At 48.0% G+C, this 22,440-nt stretch overlaps 1 protein-coding gene across 1 annotated transcript in view; it reads right to left on the bottom strand.

Annotated features, from left to right (window-relative positions):
* Positions 1 to 2,629: 2,629 nt before the first annotated feature.
* LOC119387359 (dimethylglycine dehydrogenase, mitochondrial) overlaps positions 2,630 to 22,440 on the bottom strand; it is a 53,111-nt gene continuing 33,300 nt past the window's right edge. Inside the window, exons 10-16 of the mRNA XM_037654722.2 lie at positions 21,671 to 21,825; positions 17,598 to 17,815; positions 16,737 to 16,867; positions 13,213 to 13,433; positions 9,530 to 9,687; positions 8,883 to 9,077; positions 2,630 to 3,719 (exon numbers count right to left, since the gene is read on the bottom strand). Of these exons, the coding sequence (XP_037510650.1) occupies positions 3,516 to 3,719; positions 8,883 to 9,077; positions 9,530 to 9,687; positions 13,213 to 13,433; positions 16,737 to 16,867; positions 17,598 to 17,815; positions 21,671 to 21,825 (1,282 nt within the window). The 3' untranslated portion in view covers positions 2,630 to 3,515. The remainder of the gene's footprint in view (positions 3,720 to 8,882; positions 9,078 to 9,529; positions 9,688 to 13,212; positions 13,434 to 16,736; positions 16,868 to 17,597; positions 17,816 to 21,670; positions 21,826 to 22,440) is intronic.

Raw genomic sequence — 22,440 nt, 5'->3', positions numbered from 1 at the left:
CAGTAAGGTAAGGCTATGGCCTCTGGAAATCTTGAATTTCTGCATTTTTGAAAGTTAATTGCGTCGCATTGAGATGATAGATTTTGTGTGAATTTTTGACCGAAGGCGTAAGCCTTTGCCAGCCTTGAGTTTCTGGATTTTTGAAAGTTTCGTCGCATTTTGAAGAAATCAATTTGAAGGTAGAAGAATCTCGGAGTTGTCTAGTCGGTTCTTAGCAAAGAAATTCTGCAGCGCGAGCAAAGAACTAGATGGGACACATGAACACAGGACCGAGCGCTCTCTTTCTCTAGAACATTTCATCACAAAATGCGCGATATACTTGTTGCAGGAGCCGCGCCCTCACTAGCTGGCTTGATAGCACCACATGCACCACATTATGCGCATTTGTGATGCGCCTGTCCCATCCTGTGCCCTTGAAATGCGGCCGCCTTCGCGTAGCCCAGGGAGAGGATCATCGTCTGGCTTCCAACAAAACCACGTGCTCGCCTGCTTCTCGAGCGCTTCCTGCCTGTCCTGCCTTACCCATCTTCAGTCGTCGGGCTGACGAGTGAGCGTTCAATAAATTGTTGTCCGTTGTTCTGTACTCCTTCCTTGGTTTAACTACGGGCCGGATGCAGCAAGCCCAATACCCGCAATGTGTGCCGTTGCAGTGATGGCGTACCGAAACGACTACCATAGGCGTGCGCAGGGTTCCCCATTAGGGGGTACAAAGTTTCATAGTAGCGTCCTCCCCCCCCCCCCCCCCCCCCCCCGCCGCGTTGCATGAGCCCAAAGGACAACATGCTTCACAGCGGATAAAAAAAAAAAAAAAAAAAAAACTTCGGCAGATCCGACGTACCGTGGGAGTCGATGTTATGCGAAGCATGCGGCGGGAAGGTGACTGTGGCGTAATTTTTTCTACTGAGCGAAACGTTACAAAATTACGCTAAAGATTTTTATAAATTTTATACGCACACATATATGCTGAAGAGCCGCATATGTGTTATATAACCAGTTGTTTACAGCTGGGTAACGCTGCCAAGTGCCAACGGCAACGTGGGTATTACCAACACCAAAAGCGGTAAACTGAAGTGCTTATACTTGTCCCTTATGATGGAGAACGCACGCACGTTTCACGAACCCGTGTGCATGTGTGCAAGAAGTTCTTGACAGTTCTTGAACAAGGGCATCATCACCGTGATCAGAGAGCACCAGCAACTGGTCATCACTTGTTATAAGATCTGGTCGTGATCGTGGTGAACGAGGGGTCCATGTGTATTGAAGTATGTGGTATAGTAGAGCTGTTGGAATTCGTGGATGCCTCGGTCATTCCGTCGACAAGTTGTCTGTCGATAGAGCGGGCGACATGTCGGAACATGAAGCCGCCCTTCGCGTTGGTGAGGTATAGGCCGTCGAGTATGATAGGCGTGCATAGTGCTACGTAGACCAACATCAGTGGATAGCGCTTGTCGTATTCGTAGACTACGTGGGCGTATGTGGCCTACGTAGCCTAGCCTACAAAGCGGCTGTTAATCAATCTGTCATCATCCTCGGTCAGCATGAGGCCATCGCCCAGCCCCGTAAGAAATGAAGAGGAGACTGCGTCGTTCTGGCGGCCTAAGTGCACTTTACGATGCGATGATGTGAATATCCTATACGTAACTTTCGTTAATATATTCCTCTGGGGTTCAGTAACGCTTCAATATAGCTTGCTGAATTATAGGAATGCAAATGTAATGTTTATTAGACTACTATAAAAACGGAGCCAACTGGAACCACAGACGTTAATCTGATATGACGCCTGTATCGTAGAAGTACATATGTAGTGTTTATTGCTTTCTTGCAAAATTAGATAGCCACCACACAACCACAATTGACGTTGCACTGGCATTACGCCTGCACAGGCTGTTTTTCCAAACCAGTTTATAGATCTGGCATGGCTCTGCATGTGGTAGAATATCTGATTGTCACGCGGAATGCTTGGGTTCGATTTCTGCTGGGATCCTAATTTTCATTATTTCCATTCGTCGGTCAACGCTGCCGATGTCGGTTTTTCTTAACGCTCTCGCATTTAAGTTACCAATGTCTGTTCTCACCGTTCCTGGGTAGATATAAACTGTTAATCATCTGTGGCGCATACCCGTACACCGTGGCCAGTGGTAAACGGGTATGTGCCACTCGTGTCTAGAGGAAAGGGTTTGACGGCGTACGCGACAGGGCTTTCACGTTATTCATGTCATGATCCGACAGTCATATTCGACAAATCCTCTTATCCTCCCATGCCAGTTTTGGTCTGCACAAAGTTAAGGAGGCGATCATGAGAGCACCCAGACGTAGGCGGCTAGATAGATAGATACGTAGATAGAAACGACCAAAGTGCGAAAGGTTCGCTAAGAAATGCTTCGCATTTAAAAACATGGAGCGGTGACGTGTTTCTCACAATGGCCCGCCTTTGGTCCCTATGGCAGTAAAGATGAGAAGTAAACAGTTCTTGGAATGCAACATTAGGGGCCTTCGGCCGCCATTATTGTTCAAAACCTGCGTGGCCATAACTGAGTAAACGTATTGGGCAGACCTTGCGCCCCCTCCTTCGTGATCAGGGCGGGCGCCCCCACCATCCCCCCCTGTCCCTCTCGTGCGCACGCCTATGCCCCCGGAGAAGGAGCCGGTCTGGCTTTGAAACGTCCGGAATTTTAAATGAAAATTTAGTCAAAATCTTCTTTCGATTTAATCTCAGTTTTTTCTTTGAACTGTAGTGCACACGTGGTCACCGTTTTTGCCGTGAATAAGCTGCATTGGAGTGAGTCGTGAGCTAAATGTTCTGTTATGGTCTATGTTTGTTCCAAGTATTTTTTCAAAACAATGCACAGGGTTTTGCGACACTATTTTATCCATATGACGCACTTCAAGCAAATGAAAAAAAAAGGACTAGATAACAGCAGGGTGTTTTCGTCTTTTTTTCTTTCTCTTGTTTATTTCCTATTTCCCTTCAACCGCTGGAAATGCACGAGCTGTCGAAATTCCAACTCGCCCAGCTGCCCGCTATAAGTACCGCTTAGAGACACATCTTTTAATATGCTGTGCAATGGTGTAGCCAGAAATTTGTTTCGGTGGGGGCGCGTCCTTGATCACAAGTGGGATGGGGCAGGCAAGCGTAGTCGAGTGTCATTTTGTGCTCTATCCCACTGCAGAAAGAAAGGGCACGTGCTCGGTTTTCCAACCCTGGCTACGCTAGTGATGCTGTGTGCACGCAGTGCCCACACTGACCCTCGGTCCTTTCTACCCTCCTTTGTCTTACGCACATTGTAAGGTGTAAAGCCGGACGTTCGGCTGGTTTGCCTTCCTCTTCTTATTTATCTCTCTCTCAGTCTCTCTCGCAGCCTTTAACGAACACAGTATTGTTGCCCATGCTGGGTATACGCTCGTCACTTGGCAAAGCAACACTCGATCGTTGGCACATATGACTATAAGCGCACATTGTCACATGGACATGGACAGCACATGGACAGTTCTTGGCTTGTTACAGTAGCCGCAAATCAGCTGCTTGTTCTCGGTGCTTTCCTCCTCTTGACTTGCACAGCAACTGGCGCCGAGGGCAAGACTGTGGCCCGGCAGAGCTTTCCCAGCAGTTCCACCTGCACCTCGCTTCCGGGAATGGCGAGGTACATTGGGAGGTACGCCATCGCCAGGCTCTGCTCAGCCTGTACTCCGTAAGATCCGGAAGTCGTGTACCCGACCACCTGCAACAAAAGTGTACGAAATGGCCGGTTGGGCACGTCATATGCAAGCGAAGAAATTTCGAGTGCTGCGGATTTCCAGCGGTTGCGAAGTAAGAATTTCGGAGAAGGCAGGCATAAGCTTCCGACTGGTGAATTAACGAAAGAAGGGCAATGGATCAATGGGCCCGTTTATTGTTAGACACAACCATATAAGGCCAGCAGGTAATCACACCAATGAGGACACAGGAGGCGTTATTGTAGTGTGTAAATGGTAGTAGTAATTATGAGATTTACCACACACTTACTACATGCATGCCTCAGTTATTTGTCTCACGATAAGACTTCGTACTTTGTATTTACGATACTTCTGACCTCAGAGGTTGAGGTTTTGCATTGTTGCATCGATTTTGCATACGTATCATAATTATCATGAGATATATGCCTATGCGTGTGTGTGCATGTGTGTGCATGTGTGTGATGAGTGGCACTAAGTACGTAGGACACATACCCGCTCCACTACTGCTACGATACGCATAAGCTATATAGAAAGGGTACGGGAAATAATCATTACCACTGTGCCTTGGGATATGGTCTCAGTGGCAGAGAGATTGTAATCAGTGTTATGCCGCTTAGATTTACTGTGTACAGGGTGCACTAGAGCAGCCCATTTTCCTCGGACATGTCGTATCGTCGCATTTCTCGGAAAAGTTTCGTGCGCGGAAACAGAAAGTCATGAGTGAAATTTTTAGAAATGGCGCCACGCTGAGAGTTTTTGGCCTTTGGAATCGTGAATAGATATCTTCAGCTGTCAATGAAGCTGATTATTAGAGGCCGGATTTTTAGGCACTAAAAAAGCTTGTTTTAGGCGCCAAAAATAGGCGGGCAAAACAATTTTTCAGGCTTCCCAAATCGTAAATATAGGCACAATAAATTTTCACATAAATGCAAATAATTTCAAATGAAGACGTGCGCGACCTACGACAGGAAAGCAAAAATGTTATTGCTTAAGATGGTACCAAGGCGCCAACGTTTGAACATAGCGTGCTTTGTCCCGCACGGTTGGCACTCTCGTGTTCTGCAGAGTGGGTCAAGTGTCCACTGTCGAATCAACACACTCCTGAGTGTCTTTCCGGCATGGCTGAGAAGTGCAGAGCAGGAACAGACAGCCAGATTGCTAAAGGACTAGAAGGGAGGGATTCCTCCTATTGACCGGGTCGAATTGCGTAGAGCCACTTTCTCCCCTGGCAGTGAACCACAGGCGGGGGGGGGGGGGGGTGTTCAACCCCCCCTCCCCCGAAACTTTTCAGTTTTATCTGTGTGTATATACACGCACGCATACAAACGCATGCACGAACATATATAAAGTATGGTTGTCCCTCCCCCCGCCTGATAAAGATTTCTGGCTACGCTACTGCAGTGAACACCTTAAAAAGTCAATTACAAACAAAACAAAAGCTGCGTGCACATCACATTTTTCTTTCTTTTTTTGTTCTTCACTCTCCTTTCCGCTGACGGCTCTTCGCATTCGCCAACCGCTCGGGCAATGTCAGCGCGGCGGCGAATGCTCGCCGGCGTGTCCCGCTTCACTGCTGCTAGCGGTTGTTGGTTGGCTGAACTAGAGGGCTAGAGTTGGTTGAACTAGAGGACTAGTTTGAGCACCATAGTTCCCAACAGTCAATCTTACGCGCGGTAACATGATAACGGTCTTAACCAGCACCTGGGAGCGAAACTTCAGGCGAAATAGCGTTCATATAAGCGCCAAATTTGAAAATAGGCATTTATAGGCACTATAAAAACACTCTAAAAGCTCTTCTTAACCTCTAATTCATGCTCATATATCAAAACGGCGCGATAGGAGCGCAAGGAACAAAATAGGCATTTTCCTAAAATCCGGTCTCTACTGATTATGATATCCTGACCTCCTTGAGGCGCATAGCTTCAATCATTGTTTTAGCAAGACGTGACTGACGGGCTTGCTGGTTCGAGACTATAGCAGATGAAAAATTGAGGAGCCATATTTCACTTTGTGAAGGTAGATGACCAATGAAGCTGTAGCACATCACACAAGGTTAAACAAAGACAAGTGCATTAATATGAAAGCCCCTAAACAAATCCGGCGACTAATAAGAATAAACATAAAATGAAAAAAAGGACATATCCTGGATCGGATGGGATTTGAACCTGCGCCCTCTGCATGGCAGTCGAGTATTCTACCGCAGTGCCACGCCGATTTTTTTTTCTTTATTACCGGTTTCATAACACGGCACAGGAATCAACAGCAGACACTTAATACAATAATAGACAAAACTGCAGAAATGTCAAAGCAGTACACACCTATGAGTAGTTACATTCCTAAAATTCCTTTAGGTAAGCCAGGGGCTCAACCCTGGAAAGCCAGTCAGGAACAGTCTTGTTGTTTGAGTACATCAACGTACTAACCAATGCTTTAGCGAAAAAGCACGCTTGCAGGTCTCCGGTGCTTGAAACCCCTTCGCAACAAGACCCTATACAGGCATGATGTCGGATAAGGAATTGCATTACCATGTGTAATATAGCGTGCCAGAAGAGTAACATAACAACCAGGCATCACACAATGCTAACTGCGCAACATGTGTGTGGTTTAAAGCTTCCCACCCACTACAAAGTGCTCAACCATAATTCTTCATCGACATCAGTCACAAGCAGCATCAACAAAGTGCACATACTGCCTTACAGATGTACAGCGGGTACATTGCTTATCCGCAGAGAGAGAGAGAGAGAGAGAGAGAGAGAGAGAAGGAATGTAGGAAAGGCAGGGAGGTTAACTAGACAGAAAGACGAATAATGGCATAGGGGGTGCTTCCCTACTTCACAAAAATTACGATTTGTGGCGTAGTGTATACCTTGCATCTGTACTTGTATTAGTTTCCCCATAGATAGTTTCGAACGGGCTCTATAAAGGCCGCTCTTCCAGCTTTCGCCGTGACTGCTGCGCGCTCCGCGCATTCCTGGCGTGTTTCTTAGGGGCGAAGCTCCTTATGCCGTGGGTCTGTCCATCCTCCGTTTGTTTGTTTGTAGTAGCCGCCTCTAGTTCGTGAGAAGCGCGCGTTCTGGTATGCCGTAGAAGAAGAAGACGACGTTGACGAATGAGACTCTCGTGCGTGTTCGCCTGTGTGGCATTCTTTCTTCTTTACTACGTCTCGTGTAAACGACGCCCGAGGACAACATTTCAGAAGTAACGCGCCATGAGGCTCCCTCTTGGCGCGCTTTCTCTTTCGCTCGGAGTCGCCGGATGGAAGACAAGGCTGCGGAACGGAGGGCGTGGAAGGCGACGGCAGCGCGCGCTCGCAGACAGAATCCTGAGGTGAGAGCCCGCGAGGCCGAAGCTGCACGTCGACGCCGTGAAGCAGATCCCGCCGTTAGAGCCCGCGAGGCCGAAGCTGCTCGACAAGCTGCACGGCTGCGGCGCGAAGACCCCACCGTTCGAGCCCGCGAGGCCGAGGCTGCACGGCTGCGGCGCGAATCGGATCTTCAAAATGTGAAGGACCGTGAAGCGGCGAGAAAGCGCGCGTACAGGCAGGCAGAGCCCGAGGCTGTGCGAGCACGTGAAGTGGCTGCAAAACGCATCAGGCGGGCTCTGCCCGAAGGCGCCGACGCGCGCTTCCAGCGGGACTTCCTTGACAACAGTTTCGGCCATAGTTGTGGTGTGTGCGACAGATTGTGGTTCTCAAACAATCTAGTCACAATATCTTCCATCAAGAAGGACCAGGCTCGCACCAATGCCATCGCCGTGCTGAAGCGCGAGTTCCCCGCCATCAGCGATCACAGTGAGTACAAGATCTGCTCCAGCTGCAAGGATCCGTTGGTGGCGGGGAAGATGCCTCCGATGAGCGTCACGTATGGCTACAGATACCCGGCAAAACCCGAGCACTTACCCCCGCTCAACCCGGTCGAAGAACGCCTGATCGCTCCTCGGTTACCGTTCATGAGCATCAGGCGTTTGACGCACGGCAGCGGTCAATACGGCATCAAAGGGCAAGTGGTGAACGTTCCGATAAACGTCCCCAACACGGTTCAGTGCCTACCGCGGAACGTTCCGGACGATGCGGCCATCGACGTTCATCTCAAGCGCCGGCTCATTTGTAAACCATCGTGTAAGAAGGGACTCGTGAATAAACGTCACGTGCACAACGCAAGCCACGCATCATCTAATTAAGAAAAAATAAAATTTTGATGTTTGTAATATACACACAGTGTTTTCTCACTCTTCATATCATGATTGATGGGGCGTTACACAGAAGATTCACGGTTTACCGATGATTTCCTCCGGAGCTTCGCCCCACTCATCATTCACCACGTGGATATGCTGTGATTTTTTTCTTTTTTTTAACAGCGAAGCTGTTTAAGCCGGAGGTTAGGCCATTCGGCGTTCGCAGAAAAACCTCGCCGAGCGATGACGTCACCATGCGTCGCCTAGCAACGCGTTGGAGGAAGGAAAGGAGGAGGAGAAGAAATAAATAAAACGATATAGAGTTTCTTGGCGAGGCGGTATTCGAACCAGCGTACCCACGGTCCGAAGGCGAGCGTCGTAACCACTCGGCTATCCAGGCACGGTAGCAAAACAAGCATTTGTGGGAACCATATGATCGCTTTGTTATGGCCTAGAGAACAAGAAAGAGATAGAGAGAAAGAGAAACAGAGAGAGGGAAAGAAAGAGACAGGAAGAAACAGAAATATATAGAAAGAAAGCATAGCATAGCCATGTATACTAAGTATAGCAAGGGGGAGGGAAAGGGAAGTGTGGGTGAGGAGGAGTGATGTGAGGGTAAGGTGTAGAGAAAGGAGGATGGGAAGGCCGCCACCTCCGCTGTTTTCACAGTCTTCGCGTCAGTAGTGCGCAAACACGCGTCAATGCACTGCCCGATTTACTTATGACTAAGTAGAGCACGTTTTTAAACGAGTAATAGACCTGCATAACGCGAAGTGTTACATGGCAGGAATATGTTTGATCGACATGAGCGAAGGCCTCGTTGATGCACTGTCAACAAATAATGTGACAAGTTATCAAGCAATGTAGCGACAGACGGTCACAGACCTCATTGCCGAACACACCTTTATTTAGAGTATGCAGAGGGGAAAAGTATACGCCCGGCTTGTTAAGCGCAATAACGCACGCGGTAAACTTTCTTTTCGCGATGCACTTACCTTGTCTGAACACCAGACGGACTCGTTGCCTTCCGGATCAACCTCCTGGGCGTCGACGGTGAGGTGAACCAACTTCCGCGACAGTCCTTCACGCAGGATTTCCTGAAGAGCTGCCTTCCCTACAAAGTCTGCAGGCTTCTTCATCCTGACGAACGGTCCAAGACCAGCTTCAAATGGGTTGGTGTCAACGGTCATCTATGAAAACATTAAGAAAAAAAAATGATGCCATGTACATGCATGAAAAGGGAGAGTTAACGAAATATAATCGCGGTAGAATTGTTAAAGCAGTAGCCGTTGTGGTTGTCGGGGGTTGCAAATTATGGCTACAGGCACCTCACAACTAGCTGGTCGGCAGCTCCATCTTGGCCTTCGTCTGTTGGTCGATGGAGGACGCAGGCGTGCTCGAAAACAGATCCCATAGAGCAAACTAACTAACTAACTAACTAACTAACTAACTAACTAACTAACTAACTAACTAACTAACTAACTAACTAACTAACTAACTAACTAACTAACTAACTAACTAACTAACTAACTAACTAACTAACTAACTAACTAACTAACTAACTAACTAACTAACTAACTAACTAACTAACTAACTAACTAACCAAGAAAGTAAAAGCATAGTAAGCGTCTTGTTTACTTACGTCAGCGCCCCAAAGCCTGAAGCCTTTCTCGATGCGCAGGCTGTTCAAAGCGTACGTCCCGAAATCTGTGATGATGTAGGGCTCGCCGAATCGAAGCAGTTGACTGTACAGGGCGGCGGTGTGCTTTCGGTCGTGATAGAGTTCCCATCCAAGTTCACCTAAAGTGCACAAAAGAAAACAAAAGTGCAACGCCGGTTTGTAAACTGTTCGGCTGAGAGAGTTCGCGCCGTTAATAGCACTGAACGATTTACCGCGGCGTTCACTTCTTTAAACAAGGAACTCATGAACGAAAACAGACTTCTATGTCTTCCCCATTGAAATGGCGGTCAGCACCACGTGCGACACATGCAGCTGTGTCGAGACATTGGGCAGTTTTAGAATAGCGTACGCAAAGATAGCGTTCGTTAGGTACGCACGCTACTTCCGTCACATAACGGGGGTACGCAAGATGATAACGTACGACGCATGCGCAGCTGCGACTAAAGCTAACGCAAAGCTTTGCGCACCCTATTCTAAAACTCCCTTTTTAACACTCCTGTTACCTGTTCGATGTGCGCTGTTAAACTAGACACTTGACAGTCGCCTATTATCAGAACTAAAGATGCTCAAGCTCGTGCTCGTATCGTAGGAGCATACGCGTGAGCAGGATTCTCTAAGGGGAGCCAAGCTTCATCGCAGCGCCTCCGCCCCCCCGCCTGCTCACCCCCTATCTAAGATGTAAAAAAATCACAGCATATCCACGGAGTGAATGATGATGAGTGGGCGAAGCTGCGGAGGTTCATCGGTAAACCGTGAATCTTCCGTGAATCACGGACGTGAGATCGGGCGCGTTTATACTAAAGGTTCGATGAGTTATGACGACTTGCAGCGCACTTTAATTTTACATGTACGCTGTGAATTTTCATTGTTTAGAAAACCATTGCTTTAGAAAAATCTGGCGTCTTTCGTTAAGCAGCTGGCGTCTTTTCGTTTTGCTTTAGAAACATCTGGCGTTCTTTCGTTTTGCTTTTACAAAACATCTGGCGTCTTTCGTTGGTTTATTCAATGGTTTATTTCATCACTCAACGGCGTTTTGAACTAAATTTTTATTGTTTAATCACGCACAGGAGAAATCTCACCAGGCACTACCTTGGAGGTAAACAATGGCTGCTAATGGGAATGAGAGACAGAAGAAGTCGGCTTTTAGCTAACACTTACACTTCTACTTCTACTAACGTTTCCTACTGGAACATGCCAATGGCTGCTAATGGGGAATGAGAGACAGAAGAATTCGGCTTTTAGTTAACGCGCACGCTGCGAATTTTTTATTGTTCAACAACGCACAGGAAAAATCTCCCACCGGCACCACCTTGGAGGTCAAAGCGTAAGACTTGTTACGGACTACGACTACTACTACTACTACGACGACGACGACGACTACGAGGGACGAACGGGTGCCGCCTTAAGGAGCTTCGCCCCTAAAAAAAGAAGCTTCGCAATGAAGCGATGACGTGCTTCGCACAGCGGTTCGCCGCGGGTCCCCGGCTTTCTACGGGTTGAGGTGAGAATCAAAACGTTCTTGGAATGCAGCATCACGAGTATACGGCACCCATTATCGACAAAAACCTTTATGGCCATAACAATGCACTTTAAACAATGACGGAGCAGGTACGATCGAGTAAAGGTATGGAGCAAACTTGGTGTCCCCCTTAGATGGTCGACCCCCCCCTCCTACCCCTTCTGTGTGCACATTGGCGCGGAAGCTTTATCTGCGCTGCCCATCTACCTACCGTCCACAGCTCCCTGACTTATGCCTGCTACTATCTCTACCTGATGTCTCAGAATTGCATATATTTAGTTCGTTGTTATTGCTACCCTCATTTTCCATTTCCATTTCCTTGGTCTCTTGATCAATGCTGACGTTCAGCCTTGTTGGCGTGACAATGACTGCAGAGCGCTTGAAGAGCAAGAACAGTCCTTCAAGCGCTTTACAGTCCTTGCTCTCTCTTTCTGTTTTATCCTCTTCAACTTTCTGACCGTTCGGCGAAGTTGATCTTGAAAAGAACGACTTGAGAGGAAGGTAACCTTTAATCACCTTTAAGGTTACCTTTAAGCTTGATTGATACAAGGTTCCCCGCTTAAACTAAGGTGCGAATGATTTACTCTAGTTGTAGCCGAGCCGATTACATAATTTCGAAAATCTGTTTCAGTGTCAAGCAACATAGCTTAGTACGGCTTCGGACTGTGTCCCTGTTCCACTGTGTATGCTTCACTGTAATACATTATGTATGCTCTGCTGCATAGCTACTTGTACGACGGCGAAGCATAAAGTCGATTCTCATGACATTCATACAAGACTGTTACCTCCTAATGGGTCGTTATGTGCTTCTGATGAACTGCGATATGGTAAAACGTACCGATGAAAATTTTATTAAGGCGAAAGCCTTAGATGCTTCATCAAACGCGAAATTTGACCGTCGGCGTCCCGCGTCGGCGGCGTCTCGCGTCCTGCGGCGTCAGGGTCGAGTAATGCAATAAATCATCTCACGTGATGACGTCACCGCATGACGTCACGATGACGACACAGATCGCAGAAATTTGTGAGGTCATCATGACGCCAGAAACTTTGGCGTGATGTCCCGTCACGTGATGCGAACTCCCATGACATCGTAGCTTGGTCAGAGGTGGGCCGATCACGGAGGCTGTGCAAAACCAGGTGAGGTGCTTCCTATCTTGGAGGCAGTGCAAAACCACGCTAGGTGCACGAAGCTTTCGGAGGGTGGCGGGGCAGGATCAATACATCGACTGAGAAGAAAAAGAAGATAACTTTCGCCTTCGAGTCGTCTTAGGTGAATGCATAAGGGACTCCGTGAGCTTTTCGCTTCAACTAAATTCAATGCAATCTATTTTTATTTCAATGGTAATGCGCGGTGTAGTGCGCGGTGGAATTCAAATACGTATTAGCTTCAACAGCAGCACTTTTCATCAATAAACGTTTTGTTTTTTTTTTTTTTGCGCCACAACTTAATTAAGTATGATCCGTTCTATGAACAATATGGGTAAGAAACCTAGGTGACCTACTCACAAAGTACGACTACATCAAGATTTTTAATGCGAATGACAAACGCATTTGCTACAATGTGGCTTTTTTTGTTTTAAATAAAAATTAAATAAATGTCGCTATCGAAAAAAATTTTATTGTAAAGTGTGCACCACAGCATGCATGTAATTCGTGAGGTGAAGCGGCTGTTAGAGGTGACGCTCTTCAAAGACCGAATTCATCAACATTTTCCGCCATAAACGCTCTTTGCCATTGGTCACCAGGCTTCGCTAACAACATGGGCAGCATCAGGATTGACTGAAAATTTCTCTTACGAACGGATCTAGTGCAATAATTTGGTGACGATGAAATTTCAGCATTGTTTCGTACGAGCCCGTGTTTCACTTACGAATGGGGCAAAATATGAACGACAAGTAGACGCAGAGAACCCTATAGTCCCACTCACCTGATGCTTCAGGGCCCATTTCACAAAAGCATACCTTACGTTGGATTTTTGTTTTTCGTAAGCCCATCCTGATTCTGGTGATATTATTGGCGAAACTGGTTGGCCGATGGCACAAAAACACTTATGTACGAAAATACTACTTGTGAATTCGGCCCCAGATGCTTCTTGAGTTGCAGAGAGGCGTTATGATAGGCTTACCGGTGTAGGATACCCGCAAGGCGGTCACAGGAATACCAGAAACGCTGATCTTCCTGGCGTGCAGGAATGGGAATTTGTCGTCACTCAGCGGTACGTCCGTGAGTGACGCCAGCACGTTGGCCGAATGCGGACCCGCTATGCCGAGCGCTGCTACACTCTCCGTGACGTTGTCAATCTTGACGTCTTCCATCTTCCAGAGCCTAACGTGCTCGTCCATCCACCTGCACCGGAAAAGTTTGTGAGCTTTTGGCACCAGAAATGTTGGTATCCCTTTTGGTTAAGATGGTGATACTGCCCGACAGCCCATGCTATATTGGTGTAACTGAACGTATTTTTTGCAACGTAATGCGAGATGTTGTGTATCTGTTAATTTAGTATTCGTCGAAATTGGGTTTATCATGTGCCCTTCCACCTCATTTCACCCGAAGAAAGCGATGAATATTTATTACAGATGTGTTCAGAGGGAGGTCGGCATCAAATTCGTGACATGTGACTCGTTGTTCGACATTGTGAAATAGACACATACGTGTCTAGGAACGTCAAATGCCAGATATGTTATGCCACCGGTAGTTTTCTTTTTTTACTCTCTACAACTCGCGTTCGCCACCTCTATACAATACGTCTCAGAAGGTTTCACCTCTTGTTACGCATACGCGGATGTTCGTCCTGACCTAGCCCAACTTATGAAAACGTTATAAATACTTCCAGTTCGCTGAGGTGTCTTTGCGCCTACGGAAAGAACGGAGAGTCACGAGCGCGCTTAGCATGAACACGGCAGAGCGTGCCACACGGTGCTATCCATGACGCCTACCTATACCAACACGAAGCTCTACACATGCGCAGTTCATTTTCAACGTGATTATCTTTCTATCGAGTGCATCGCGTCATCGATGAGCGCCTCACTTCGACGAAGGTGCGCTCGCACGGCGCCTCGCGTTGACTCAGATGACGCGGTGAGCGCGATGATAAAGTACTAGTCACGCCGATAATGCACTGCGCATGTTCTGACCCTCGCGTTGGTGCAGGTAGGCGTCGCCAGCACTGTGCAGCTAAAGTTACTGCATACAGTGATGTGATTGACTGAAGGTGTTTTGGAGCAGGTTTTCGGAGCAGCAAAAAGTGCGTTTTGGAGTAAGTAAAAGGGCTTTTGGAGCAGCCAAAAACGCATTTGGGAGCAGGAAAAACAGCTTTTGGATCAGCTAAAAGCTCACTGCCAAGGGGAAAAATGAACCGTGTCAAGCAAAACAGTCAAATAAGGAGGAACTGTTTTGAAATAAAAAGTTCTGCCCAATAATGGCTGTTTGCATAACACCATTGGATCACCTAACAGCCCCGTAAGCGTAAACTATGGACAAGGGTGTCAATGCAGGCTGCCATTGGCGTTGCGGTCTTATAACGGCTCAGAGTGGCCAAACTAACAATGCAGGTAGGGTTTCCCAACTACAGTAGAACCTCGGTGATACGAATCTGAAGGGGGAACGACAATATTCGTATCGCCCAAAATTTGGTATCATCAAGAGACTAGCAAGACCTGTTTTCAAACCACGATATACGCACAAAACAATAATTTCTGTCAATAGAACTCGCGTATGCCTTTCTGGGACACACGTGAACGGACAAATAAGGGACGGCGCAGCTGGCTGCCGCGAAAGCGCGCGTCAAAGCTTTGCATGAGGCCAACTGAAAACTAAGTGAAGTCCGCTCCACCATAGTGACAAGCGAAGATCGACACGAAAGAAAGGCTTCGTGCCCGGAGCGTAGGCGGAAATTTTTGTCTTGGGGTGGGGGGGGGGGGGGGGGGGGGTCGGCACCTCCTTGATTTGAAGTGGGGGCCGGGCAGGCAGATGTGGTCAAGTGTCATTTTGGGCTCTGTATGCCATAGTAAAAAAAAATAATAATAATTTCGGCGGGGGGGGGGGGGGGGTGCCCCCCTCCTGGCTACACCACTGCTTCGTTCCTTTTCTACGACTATATAGCCTTTAATCTACTGCTGCGTTAGCCGCGTACCTTCGGAGCTCGTAGTCGCTATCGATGATCGCGTTGATAGCGACCGTGGTTTCGTGCGCGGCGGTTGCGGCAAACGGTAGTTCCGTTTTCAATCCGCCTGCGCTGGCTGCGCACGTGCCTTCAAAACTACGTTCTGCGTCGCCTGTATTGCTATCTATAATCGCATCTGCCGCTGTTTTGTCCGCGGCGTTTGCGGGAAGCAGCGCCACTTGGACTGGGTGGGCGTTGGACGCACGTGCGCTTTCGGTGTCCCGTCAGTTTCGTCGTCGCCATAATCAAGAGCGACTGAGGTTTCGCCCACAGCGGTTATGGCAAACGATAACCACAGTTCTGACAGTGTGCGCACTGGCCGCACCCGTACTTCCGAAGCTAACAGCATTCTGCTCTCGGCCGTCGCTCGACGGATTCGGTACCAAAGTTCGTATCACCCGCCGCGACGCGGAAAAGTATTCGGAACATCCAAATTTCGGCCCATTCGACACAGTGGAATTCGGCTGGAAATTTTCACGAATTCGTATCAGCCGGTTACGTTTACATCAACGCCTCCTAAATTGGCTTACTTGGGTCCGCAAAGAGCCTGGATCGGATTGGGTTGCAATTTTTGTCATGTCCAATTACGTCTGATATGCAGGTCTTTGGAGTTTTCAGTACACCTGCTGAATTCCGATGCGTCTTCGTGGCCTCAATGTGCCTCTTGTGTAGCATGTCGCTTTATCGCTGCAAAACCATGCTGTTATTTCTGCTGTGTAGCTACCCCTAACCGTGGTCAGCCTTAACCGTAGTCAGCTTAACCACGGTTAAGGTTGTCCGTGTGACATGGGTATAACACTCGTTCGAGTAGCGGAACTTAAAAAAGAGTGCAAAAATAAGACAGGCGTGGACGTCGCTGTATTAACAACTGAAATTTTACTTCTATGTTGGTGCGGCGGTGCGGTCACACCAGCTCGCGGCGAGCCGCTCCTTCCAAGGTGCATTCTTGGGGGGTCACGCCAATTTGCAGCAGTCTGGAGATGATTATGTCCGTTATGGTTATGTCCCCCAGAAAGCGCCGGGCAGCGTGCCGAGAAAAATGATGCACGAACACATTCCTCTCGCGGCACGAAAATTTTGCCGCGCGGCAGCTTTGGAGTGTCGCGTTTTGCCGCCGCCGGCGCGCTGCGCACGTTTTTCCGCTAGTGTGCTTATAGTTTGGCGCAGTTTTGGCGCAAAACAGCGGAGATGTAGCACGATGTAGCAGCTTTCCCGTCTTGGTGCAGTTTGGCGCAATTGGCGCAGCTATCACATCACTGTGCATATACAGTAACTCTACCTTACTGCATATGCAACAGCTATCTGCGGGGGAATACACAAGAACTCTACGTGCGACACGCACTTCCGTGTTCACGCTAAGCGTGATAACGACGGTACACTGATGAAATCAACGGTTATGGGCGATGAAAAAGAAAACTACAGAAGGTGACGGTAAAAGCAAAGCTAAAATACGGCATAAAATGTTCGGTTATTCGTAGCAACCTTGCCTCAAGTCGTGCAGCTCCGAGCCGGATCCCGTGATGATCAAGTAGCGATTTTCCTCCACTCTTGTCACCGTCACCTCGGCGTAGACTCTACCTCTGGGCGTCAACATGTGCGAGATGTTGATGGAGTTCACCTGCGCGCAATTGCGAACTCTAGTACCTTTGTCGACGACTATAAGTATGGCTCAACGCAACTACTCGATTCAGATAGCGGTGGAAAAGCCCGCTTTTGCCATAAAAAAAAAATAATAATAAATCGCGAGTTGCTTCCTGCTTACTAACGAATACTTGCGTGTGCAATGGGAAAACAGGGCGCTTGATTCAAACTAAGGTTTTCAATCAGACCTGTTGTTAATAAGTTACGTGTCAGATATTATAGACTTGCGTTTCGCAGAGGAGTACAATATTCCCAAATTTTTAGTCTATCTGCGCATTTACGAACAAAATGACTACATATACTCAACAGATGGAATTAAAAATTAAAATTTTGGATCTAAACTCATCAGGATACATGCTTAGTTTAACCTTATTTACCCACGCTTATTTTCACATGTGCAACGCATCGGTATGTAGAATGGATCGGTGTTACGCCTCAAACGTTAGGACGTAACCAACGTTTCCTTTAACGACAAAAAAAAAAAAGAACAGTTTGCCCGGAATCGTGTACTTTTAAGCCAACACCCAGAATCTTAAACAATCCTCGCACCTTGAAGTCTCGACTACTGCTGTTACCCAATAAGCTGAGCTCCGAAGTTTTGCCTCTGCCTCATAAAATGACTATACAGCATTTACGGCTTGCCGTAAGTGTACTTGAAATTTTAAGCGCGACGCGTTTTGCGTCTTGCCGGACATGCGTCAACTTACAGCTGGAAGTTTATTTGCCAGAAGCTTGTCGAGGAATCGGCTGGCTCCCTTTCCGGTCACTTCGAGCTTGGCGAACGGCGTCAAGTCGATGACCCCGACGTTATCGAGGACGCTGCGACACTCGCGCTTCATTGGCTCGAACCAGTTGCTGCGCCGGAAACTGGGCTGGTAGCCGGCGACGTCACCAGGCCGCGAGAACCACGCCGGCTGCTCCCAACCTTGAAGTGTGGAAGGGCACGCCGTCGTGAGTCATGTAGAACTCAAACGCAGCATATGACATTCGACACATGGGCGCCGCCATTTTCGGCTGTTGAACGAATGTGTCCTTAATTTTGTTATGTCGTGGCCTGAAGTCATTTAAGGAGCCTGGGTTGGGCATTATATAACGGGAAGGGGGGGGGGGGGTAGCGAAATACTATACGCAAGGTCACGTTAGTTATACAAAGGACAATCACATACGAAGAGACATATCAACTTTCTACACTTCTATGGAACCGAGCGAAAACGAAAAAAAAAAAAAAATTGGCCGCGTATCTGCGTGCTTCGCTGCAAATGTCGTGTAAAGACGATAGAAGAGGCGCTGTGTGAGATATGGACGCCATCTGGCAATACGTCGGGAAACATGAGTGTTGTGTTGCGTGCTGGTAGTCCCGGCGCAGCAGCAGGCGAAGACCGGCGGTGACCAACGCGACCGGCGGGGACGCCAGCCAGCCCGAAAACGCGGTTTGGCGCGAAGCGCTGAAGCAGAGAAACGTCCGCACTCAAAGAGTACTCTCCACACACTGTTTTATTTACACGTCGCCTGGGTAAAACAGGAACGCCAGAGCGGCGCCCACAACCGGCAGCCTGAAGGCCGCCCACAACGCTGCTTTTTCATTTTTTAAATATTTTTTTTCACCTTCTTGGCCTTCTCAAAACTAAATTTTTTCAACACCAACCCATGGCATTCGTACAGTGCAATACAGAACCGAAACCGAAACACAACAATGAGCTCTTGCGAAGGGCACGGAGGAAGGCAAATTTCAGCGCAGTCGCATTTTCAGCTTTGTTGAAACAGCGCTCACTAGACGACGACGAAGTAAAAGAAGGCACACGACAGGCAGCGCCTCTCCTGTGCCTTCTTTTACTTCGTCGTCGTCTAGTGAGCGCTGTTTCAACAAAGATGAACGCATACCAACTCGCTCAAGCTTCCATTCTTATGCATTTTCAGCGCAGCTTAAGAAACTAGGGTCCTTAAAATTACGCATGTATGCATTTTCTATTAAAGGAACACGCCACCTAATACTTACCTAGTGATGTTGCACCTCAGATATGCATGATATTTACTTTTTGATCGACAACGTTCACAAGTATGAACAGCCATACCAGTTCAAGACGGCTGGCCCTTGGGCAAGTGGTTCAACTTTGGCCGAGAGGCTGAATCGAGGGACGTGCCGACAAACAGAAAGACAGACAGACAGACCAAAATTTCTGCGTTTAAGTTCCCCAAGAAAGACTATCGTCTTTAAAAAAAGACACACACAATGCGTTTCCGCATGTGTTTATAATATAAATATTTGCGTTGTGGCTTTACAAGCACCACAAACAAACTGTGTACAAAATGTTTGATGCACTGGTTTAGGAAGCAAAATCTACAACAAGGAGTGGTTACATTATACAGTGAAACCTCGGTGATACGAATCTCACGGGACCAACAAAAATATTCGTATCATCCGAAATTCGTATCACAAGAAAGCATGAAATATTAGCATGCGACAAAATAAAGCTGGCGTACATTTTCACTTATTGTTTTTCAGGGCCGCAGCAACGTCAGGAAGAACTCTGAATGATTGTCAGTTCAGGTTTTAGATGTCGGAAATCATACCAGCACTCGTAAATATACGACCTGTACGCGCGTATTTAATTCATGAACTAGGCAGGTTGTGATCCGTGAGAGCAGTAGCCCCTTCCAAATTTTAGTATGCTTTTTTGCAAGACACCAAAGTACTGCAGCAAAAGCAACCAAAGAAGCGCTTTGACGCGATGAATCAAGGCAACAACATTACAAACACACGGTCCTGTGTTATGATTTTGTTATTGCGGAGGTGTTGGGGATGTTTTTTTGGGAGATTTACGGCCGTGCCCGCACAAGTGCGACCTCATCGGTCGAGCATGTTGACGTGAGGCCTGACTCCTTCGCCAGGACCGTCGTCGCCTTCTTTCGGTCCTCGTCCACCTTTCAAAGGATATTTGATGCACGAGGCAGGCACGTGTAAGCACAGTACAACGACAGCAGCGCGCGTCGACGCGTTAAGGCTCGAACACACGTACGCGTTGCAGCGCGTCAACGCGTGACTTTTTGACGCGGCGCCGCGCCCTCTCCCCATGGAGAGAGAGGGCGCGCAGCTTCGCGTAGCCGCGCGCACTCTCTCCCCATAGGGTGAGGGCGCGGCGCCGCGTCAAAGAGTCACGCGTTGACGCGCTGCAACGCGTACGAGTGTTCGGGCCTTTAGAAAGATAAAAAGCATGGCGCTAATGTCCCCTGTAATCTAAACGCGAAGGCACACGGAGTCACATAAGAGGCTCAAAGATTCGCGCACGCAATATCGGAGGCCGTGACGCGTCTCTGAATATTTATTCTGACCGTAAGAAAAGTTTTTTCTCACACCGTGATTCTGACGACTTGGCGGTGCGTCGCGCATGCCCACGCTTGCGTTCCCGCGCTCGCACGTGCTTGGCGCGTCTTCCGCGACAGCGCGGACAGCACCTCTTCGTTCCTGGGCGGTAGCGTACGTTCGTATCAAACGTCGCTGGGTGAAAATTGGTTCGCAACAACCGTACTCCATTACATTGCAGCCAATGGGCCTTGGCTGGGACCAACGAAAAATTCGTATCATTGCGAAATTCGTATGAACTGTGATAGTATCACCGAGGTTTCACTGTACACTGTTATGGAATCTATTAACATTAACAAGGTCATAAGATGCCGAATACACCAATCCAACAGTCTTTGTGCGCATTCGTCTACCGTAGCATTGTTCGTTTAGTTGTTAAAGATACAAAACGGCAATGTTAACAGCCGAATATGGCGGACCAAAGACCATCAGTAAAATAGTCTATACGCAGGGACCGAATTATGCGATCTGTGTGGTCATAACACTAGTGGGTCCCGCGAACAATATTTTCTACTGAATCGACGCTCTTCCGTTTGCTCCATCTCACTTGCGGGAGAACAGAGATATAAACAGAATTAGAGGCACCTTGGGAAATTATCTGTCATGCCTGAACACTAATTCATATGCTCTCGAGTAAACACACACACACACACACACACACACACACACACACACACACACACACACACACACACACACACACACACACACACACACACACACACACACACACACACACACACACACACACGCACGCACACGCACACGCACACACACACACACACACACACACACACACGCACACGCACACACACACACACACACACACACACACACACACACACACACACACACACACACACACACACACACACACACACACACACACACACACACACACACACACACACACAAGGTGAGGTTGCAGGAATACGGCGACTGACGGAGACAAGTGCCCTCATCGGAAGGTCGGCTCTATAGGCTGAGGCTTCTCTTGATCGGCTGTACTGCTGATCATCGAATCTTACATCTAGTCTGAAAGCATTCTTTCACACCTTTGGGCGGCAATACGTGAAAATTTCATCTCAACAAGTTCGTGACCTGGCGAGAATATTTTATGTGTGCATATATATATGACGTGAGAACGTGAGTGGCGTATATGTTTCAGTCCGGCACCAACATTCGGATAAGACCTAGGCCTCCTTATCGTCAGGGGCGCTTTTATTTATCTCGACCTCCAGTGAATCAACTTCGCTTGGCGAGGGTTTATCACAACAGCACTGAGGCCTGCCCCTCTCTTGTTCTCCTTTAATTCCAATGCACACTAATGTGCAGTATTGCACGCGGTGAATCCACATGCTGGGCTCATGTGCTTACACCAGGCAAGGCGATGGCAATGCGTACAATACGTGTGCTTACCAGCGTGGAATCCCATCTCGGCTCCTCGCTCGACCAGCAGGTCATGGATGCCGCTCGTTCTTTCCGTCGGCCTGCCCGCCCAGCGCTCTTCCTTTGGAAACGTGAAACTGTTGTTCATGCCGTACGTCTCCTTCGACTTCGTGAACAGATACGACCTATAATAGATTATGAAGAAGAGATATAAGGAAACGTCGCGACTCTTGGTTATATGGCTTTTATTTCCGCGCTTTTTTAGCATTATTAACGTCAATTCTGACAACACAGGGGTTTGTAACTTGCACCCCGGAGCACGGTAAATGACCGTCTTTGCATTAAAAAAAAATAGTTATTTCCGGGGTTTCGCGTGCCAGAACAGCGACATGATTATGAGGCACGACGTAGCTGGGGTTCCGAGATAAGTTTTGACAATCTGCGGTTGCTTAACATGCACCTAAATATAAGTACACGGGTCTTGTTGCATTTCACCGCCATTTAAATGCGACCGCTGCGACAGGGAATGAAACCGGGGTCTTCAAGCCTAGCAGCACCAACGACTTGGCCGCTAAGTTACCCCGGCGGGTGCGTATTTGCATTCCACCGCCATTGAAATGTATATCCACCGCGACACGAATCGAACGCGCGACCTCGCGCGCAGCGGCGCAATGCCAATAAGGTCGTTCATTGTCTGATATATGCAGTCTGCGAAACGTTTACGCATATCCAATGAGAGTTCTTGTGGAACCCCGATATTTAATCTATGCGAACAAACCCGTTCCGCTTCGAAACAAAGC

This window comes from Rhipicephalus sanguineus, chromosome 3 (genome assembly GCF_013339695.2).
Source record: "Rhipicephalus sanguineus isolate Rsan-2018 chromosome 3, BIME_Rsan_1.4, whole genome shotgun sequence".
Classification (NCBI taxonomy): domain Eukaryota; kingdom Metazoa; phylum Arthropoda; class Arachnida; order Ixodida; family Ixodidae; genus Rhipicephalus; species Rhipicephalus sanguineus.
This window is presented reverse-complemented; position numbering and strand designations above follow the sequence as displayed.